General features: G+C 46.1%; 1 protein-coding gene across 2 annotated transcripts in view; it reads left to right on the top strand.

Annotated features, from left to right (window-relative positions):
- Positions 1–2911: 2911 nt before the first annotated feature.
- FGF2 (fibroblast growth factor 2) overlaps positions 2912–7173 on the top strand; it is a 93940-nt gene continuing 89678 nt past the window's right edge. The window contains exon 1 of one of the 2 annotated variants that reach the window (XM_064285375.1): positions 2912–3138. In XM_064285375.1, the coding sequence (XP_064141445.1) occupies positions 2961–3138 (178 nt within the window). In that variant the 5' untranslated portion in view covers positions 2912–2960. The remainder of the gene's footprint in view (positions 3139–7173) is intronic. The other variant, XM_064285374.1, reaches the window with a different exon arrangement.

Below are 7173 nucleotides of genomic sequence, written 5' to 3'. Positions count from 1 at the left end.
GCAAAGTACTTGTGCAACCAGGCTCCTTTCACGTCTATATCCATAAGGAATATTGATCTATAGTTTTATTTTGTTTTGATGTCTTCATCTGGCTTTGGTATCATGGAATGAGTTACAAAATGAGTTACAAACTATTCCTTTCTCTTCTATTTTTGGAAGATTTTGTGAGGGAGTGGCGTTGATTCTTCTTTAAACATTTGTTAAAATTCATCAGTGAAGCAATCTGGTCTTGAGCTCTCCTTGTGGGAAGTGTTTTGATTTCTTGATTACTAAATAGGAATTTTTTAAAGTCTGGTATCAACTCATTATGTAATCAGCTCAGATACACTTGAAATATTAATTGTTGCATTGATCATGGAATGCATTTACACAATGTTTTATACATATGCTTATAATAGCTTTTAAAATCTGGAAGGCCAAGTTTTTCCTCATTACTCTTATTTTGTTAAAGGATAATTTTTCCAAAAAGGTAAAGTCATGACTGTCACACAGATTTAAAGTGAACATGGCCGAAGATTCTATTTAATTCATGAACTGATGAGGGAATCAGAAAGATGTTACAAAAGGTTCAAAAGTGTATCAGAGAACCATACATACAAAGGCAATAAAGAATGCTGAAATGTATTTACAGATAGATGCAAAACGGGCTTATCCCATTGGTAGGAATATAGTCCCACAAGATCCTTGTCCATTCGCATACAAATTACCTGACTGCTGGTAGGAGCTACCAAAATTTCCAGATACTGTCAAAAAAACAAAAAATTTGAGTTTAGATCTTATCCTCTTGCTCTCGGAATCCTAAGGTTTCCCTGACACAGAGCTCAAGGCCTATGCAAATCTGCTTCATTTCAAAGTAAGTGGCAACCTGGTGAGTTCTACAGTACCGCCAAACATTCCCTAGGAAACCCACAGAGATCATCAGGGAGGGAGCTATTTGTCTCAGCCTTTTACCCGCATTGAAAATTTTTTTTATTTTCAATGCAGGTAAAACTCCAAACTATTTTGGAGAGAGATGTCAGAGAACATACAGCAATTGCGAGAAGAACCAAAACAAACAAACACCCTCGACTCATTAAAAAAACAAAACATTGCCGTCGAGCCTATTCCGGCTCATAGTGGCCCTATGGGACAGAGTAGAACTGCCTCATAGTGTTTCCAAGGAGCGCCTGATGCGTTCGAACCGCCCACCTTTTGGATAGTAGCTGTAGCTCTAAACTACTATGCCACCAGGGTGGTGGGTCTTATTGCTCGTATGCCTGGTTTTTGAGCTTCCCAGAATTGAGTCACACTTCTGTTATCCTAGAAATGTATCTGGTGTTAAACCCATCTTGGAGACGTAAGAACAAATGCGCTCATGGGCGACCTTTTGAAACCAAACATATTCCTAAACAGAGGAACTTCTGTACTTGCGCCTTCTTCTAGAAGCTTTCCCTAACCTCTGCCTTCTCCCAAGATGAGTTAGCCCTTCCTTCATCTCCCAGCACTTCATCTTACTTTTCTATGGCTTGCCACATTCTAAGGGGCATTTGTGTTACTCGTGTTTCCCGTATAATCTCCCTCCCTGTCCACCTGATTCTTCCTCTTCCACTGCAGTTACCACAACACTTTGCACATAGTAGACGTTCAGTATATGCAAGTATTCTGGACAGATATTCTGGTAATCATCTGTAGTACTCGTTAAGGTCAACTGAAAATCTCCAAAAAGCAATGAACTTCCATTTTGTGTAAGGGATTTTCAGAAAACTAACCTCTCTCCGGGAAATACGTAACAATTTAGTCAAAGCGAATGCCAGCTATAGGGTCGGTATGAGTCGGAATCGACTCGATGGCAACGGGTTTGGTTTTTTAATGCCAGCTGAGGAATAAGACATTAACACGTTTCTATAACGGTAAGAATTTAAGCCTCGTCTTTCTCTTTCCACGTCGTCTTAACCCATGGGAGGTCGGTAAAAGAAAGTCTTTTCCTCTTAGCAACCCAATCCGCTCCCTTCCTCTGGCCTCTTTCTCTACTTTTATTGGTAAATTGCTTCAGCCTGTGTTCCTTAATTTTAACAGTGTATTCCCCACGAGTACTCCTGGTCTATTGGTGATTAGAAATTTTCAAAGCCAATTCTGACACAGAATCCTCCTGGTTTCCCACCTCTCTGCTTCTTTGGCGGTGGGAAGTGTTTTCTCGCTTTGAAATACTGGCAAGAAAAAATAATGGGGGAGAGAGTTGCTTTTAAACTTTTAAAAATTGTATCACGGCTGATCGCACAGCAGAAGCTTCAGAGTGGAGAAAATATAAACGTGGTTTAGGTGGCTCAATATCGGGGTGGGGGTGACTTCTGCGGAAAGGCGTAGGGTCGAGCCTCTAGAGCTGCCCAGGTCTCAACCGCCTCCTCGAGGCACCCCGGCACCTCCCCCGCCCGGGGCTGAATCCAGGCTCCCCCCGGGGACTGATGTCGCGCGCTTGCGTGCTACGGCCGAAGCGCCCGACTCAGAGGCCGGCCCCAGAAAACCGCGAGCGAGTCGGGGGCGGCGCGGAGGGAGGGAGGAGAGCCGGGGGTGCAGGGGGTTGGTGGGCGTCTGGGGGTGGAGAGGTAGAATATGTGACGCTGCGGCCCAGCCCGTGCCAGACTAGCCTACCCGGTGCCCGCGGTTGCAACTGGATCCTGGGAGCTGCAATTTGGGGAGGCGGCTTTCCCGAGAGCGGGGGCCGCAGAGACACCCAGCCGTAAACCCCAGTTCCCGGGCCGCCCGGCTCGCCAGCGCGCTAGGGCCGGCGGAGAGGGTAGCGGCCGAGCGGCGCGAGGCTGGGGGCCCGCGGGCGCGGCCGCGCGCCGCCGGGCGGGAGGCTGGGGGGCCGGGGCCGGGGCCGCGGCCCGGAGAGGGTCGGAGGCCGGGGCCGGGGCCGGGGGGCGGCGGCTCCTCGTGCAGCACCAGGGGCTCGGAATCCCCGGCAGGGCCCTGGCGGGGCCATGGCAGCCGGGAGCATCACCACGCTGCCCACCCTGCCCGAGGACAGCGCCAGTGGCGCCTTTCCTCCCGGCCACTTCAAGGACCCCAAGCGGCTGTACTGCAAAAATGGGGGCTTCTTCCTGCGCATCCACCCCGACGGCCGAGTGGACGGGGTCCGGGAGAAAAACGACCCTCACAGTGAGTGCTGGTACTCTGTTCCTCTCTTTGCCCCCTTCCCTCCAATTCCCATCTCCTGGCGGTTCTCTCCCTTCCCCTCACTCTTGCCTGCAGGCTCTTCCCTTCTCTGACTCCTTCTCTTCACTCCGACCCTAGTGGTACGTGTGTTTTCTTTCCGCGCAGCCCTTGGCGGTTTCAGGTTCACCACTCTCTCCCTTCTTCCCAGAGCTGTAGGGAGTCGGGGTGTGTTGCAGTTTTCTTGGGAAACCGTTTCCCTGGGTCCGGAGCCGCAGGGCGCCCCGGCCTTGCGGGCAGGCTCCTTACGCGCACACAACCTGTTGCGTCCCGGAGGTCCAACGTCCCGGAGGTCCAGCGTCCCGGAGGTCCAGCCTCTCGCCCAGATGCCGCCCGCCGCTTCTCTGTCCAAGCGAGGCGTTCCTTTCCGCAGACAAGGACAGAAGGAACGCAGCAGATTTAAACGTTTTTTATTTCAAAAGTACCTTTTTGGAGACACGCCTTTAGATGCCGACCCTGTTGGTAGGACTCGAGGTAGCTGCCACTGACTGCTCTCACCCCTGTGACTTTTTGGGCTACTGTAGCCAGCGACGGCAGTGGATTTTACTGGCTAGCCAGCTCTGTTCCCTACACCTCCCTGTTTCTAGTTTTTCCGAATTGGTAAAAGCTTGAAAGAGCTTTTGTTAATATAGACTGTAACAGGAAAAGAACCAAAGTTACCTAAAATCTTTGCATCTGCAGTTCTTAACTTGGGGACCTTGAGCATCACTTAACTCCTGAGCCTATTTCCTCATGCCAAAATGGGGAGAACAGCGCTCCTGCAGTAGTTTTGAGGACCAAATGAGATCATTTATATAAAGTGCAATGGGGTGCAATAGTCTACACACTTGCTTTCTGTAACGGATAATCTGGTTGTAGAAGTACCTTTGGCTTAGAGCAGTGGTTCTCAAACTTCAGGGCTGCATTAAAATCACCTGGATGGTTTGTTATAGCACAAATTGCTGGGCTTCATTCTCCAGACTTTCTGATTCTGTAGGTCTGGGAACAGGTTTGGGAATTTGCACTTAAAACAAGTTCCTAGGTAGCCCTTTTGGCGCTGGTGCAGTGCTAAAGGCAGGTGGTTGGAACACACCAGCCGCTCCGTGGGAGAAAGATGTAGTAGTCAGCTTCCATAAAGATTTACGACCTTGGAAACCCTATGGGGTAGTCCTGCTCTGTTCTTTAGGGTCGCTATGAGTTGGAATGGAAACCCTGGTGGCATAGTGGTTAAGTGCTACGGCTGCTAGCCAAAAGGTCGACAGTTTAAACCCACCAGGCGCCCATTGGAAACTCTATGGGGCAGTTCTACTCGGTCCTATAGGGTCGGTATGAGTTGGACCTTACTCGCCGGCAACGGGTTTTTATGGGTTATGAGTTGGAATGGGCTTGATGGCAATGGTTTTGGTTTGATAAATACCTAAATGTACGTGTTACTCTACCGAGAGAACTATAACCACCAAGCTTTACACAACATCTAATTGTGAGTTGACATAGGAACGAAAAATAACCTTTTATATTAGTTGGGTATTTATTGTTTCCAAAATAGCAACAAGCAAAAGATGCAGGTGTTTATTTTTTTTCCAGGCTTGTCTTAATTAAACATGTTTATCAACCATTTACATTATCCAATAAAACTTGAAAAGATGCTTGAAGCCAATATATGGGCTAGTGGTATTTCTCTGTACTGGTAAATTGAATAGATTTTTGTTCTGCGGTTGTCTGCTAGGCTAGTTCAGCTGATTAGGGCAAGGTGCATATATGTTTCTGTTAGTTATGTTCTTTTCTAGTATCACAAACTGTTAATAATAATAATAAAGAAGCGTGTTTTATGAGTAAAAAACAAGAAAATTCTTTTCCAGGTTAGGTGCAGATTTGGGGCTTCCTCTGGTTCTCTCTTTTTGTCTTTCTCGATCTCTTTTTTTCCCAGACTCTTTTATTCATTGCTGAATCATTTTCCTTGAAGATTTTGGTATCCTGTTTGCCTTAGAATAAGGTTGCATAGGGGCTAAAGAGTGGGAGTAATTCTGAATTACATACCATATTAAAACCCACTGCTATTGAGTCAAACGTACCATATTAGCACCCTTTTAAAAACAGATGTTAACTTTTTCTTCCCTACTATGAGTTGGACGGTCATTTTTGTAATCATATTCAAATTTAAATCCCAAAGCCAAACCCACTGTCATCGAGTCGAGTCCCACTCATAGTGACCCCATAGAGTTCCCAAGGCTGTAAATTTTTGTGGAAGCAGACTGCCACATCTTTCTCCTTTAGCAGCTTGTGGGTTTGAACCACTGACCTTTTGGTTAGCAGTTGAGCCCTTAACCACTGTGCCACCAGGGCTCTTATATGAATCCAGTGGTTTTTAAATGGAGGTAGGTTTGGCTCCCAGGGAACGTTTGACAAAGCCTGGAGGCTTTTTTTTTTTTTTTTTTGGTTGTCATAACCTGGAGGGGTGCTGCTGGCATCCAGTGCATATGGGTTAGGGATGATGCCAAACATCCTACAATGCAGAGTAGTCTCTCTTCCCCAAAGAATTATCCAGCCCAAAATGGTAATAGTGCTAAAGACAAGATGTTAAATGTATGAAGAGTAAAATACTCATTCAGATTTGTGGAGACTATGAGTTTTTTAAAAAGAAGATGTCTTTTACTCACAAAAATACAAGCCTAAAAATGACAAATTTAAACTACCTCTGTGTAGTCCAACCTGGACATGAGTTTAATGAGCATATCTTTCTGGCATATTGAAGATCTACTTGACCAAACCTGGAGGAGATTGAGGTAGGAAAAAAGTAAGAAAAAAAAATGAATGTGGACCTGACACAACAGTATACTTTGAAAAGATGCCCCCCTCCCTGAAAGCAAAACTGACCAGCAAACGGGAAATTAAACCAGAGTTAACGGTAGGCACAATTTCCCGCTGAATTATGGCTCAGATTTCTAGGCCTCTCTGAAAAGCTGAAAAACTTGTGGCCCCATTTCTCACACTGTTTTGTTCAATTAAACTAAAAATCTGTCACTGGAAACTTATTCTTTAGGCATAACATTTTCCGCCTAGATCTTCTCTAAAATGCAGGTAACTAGAAGGACTAACAAGTTTAGTGTTATCAGATTTTAACGTTTAGTGAGAATTAAATTGTGAGTGTGATTTCTTCCCTAAAGCTGACCAGAAGGACTGGAGTTGGGGAGGGATACTTTGGAGACTGGCCTAAATGGTGGGGTGCTGATTAGGTGTGGGGGGTGTGGCTCTGGACAATCTGAAGAATGAGGGTCAGGGTGGAAGATTGAGGCAGGGAGGACAGAGGCAAAAACCGAAAGGGGAAGTCCGAGAAGATGACTGCAGTCAAACTTTTCCAACTTCCCAGTTTTATTGCAGGCCAGCTCTGCTTTGTACCTGGGTGTCTTAGTTATTATCTAGTGCTGCTATAACAGAAATACCACAAGTGGATGGCTCTAACAAACAGAAGTTTATTCACAGTCTAGTAGGCTACAAGTCCGAATTCAGGGCGTCAGCTCCAGGGGAAGGTTTTCTCTGTCAGCTCTGAAGGAAGGTCGTTGTCATCAATCATCCCCTGGACTAAGAGCTTCTCAGTGCACTATTGTCTTCGTGGTATGAGGTCTCGCACCCCTGCCCACTCTCTGCTGGCTTCTTTTTTCTTTTATCTCTTGTAAAATAAAAGGTGATGCGGGCCATACCCCGGGGAAACTCCCTTTACACTGAATCAGGGATGTGACCTGAGTAAGGTGTTGCTACATCCCACTGTAACCCTTTTTTTTAATCTTGCCTCATTAACCACAGGCAGAGATTAGAATTTACAACACCCAGAAAAATTACATCAATCACAAAATGGAGGACAACCGCACAATACTGGAAATCATGGCCAAACAAAGTCCACACATATTTTCGGGGGACGCAGTTCAATCCATGACACAGGGTATTCTTTGAGTTGTTTTTACGTGAAAGGGTCCATTTTCTGGCACTTTTTTTCATAGTCCTGGA

Source organism: Loxodonta africana, chromosome 5 (genome assembly GCF_030014295.1).
Source record: "Loxodonta africana isolate mLoxAfr1 chromosome 5, mLoxAfr1.hap2, whole genome shotgun sequence".
In the NCBI taxonomy this organism is placed as follows: Eukaryota; Metazoa; Chordata; class Mammalia; order Proboscidea; family Elephantidae; genus Loxodonta; species Loxodonta africana.
This window is presented reverse-complemented; position numbering and strand designations above follow the sequence as displayed.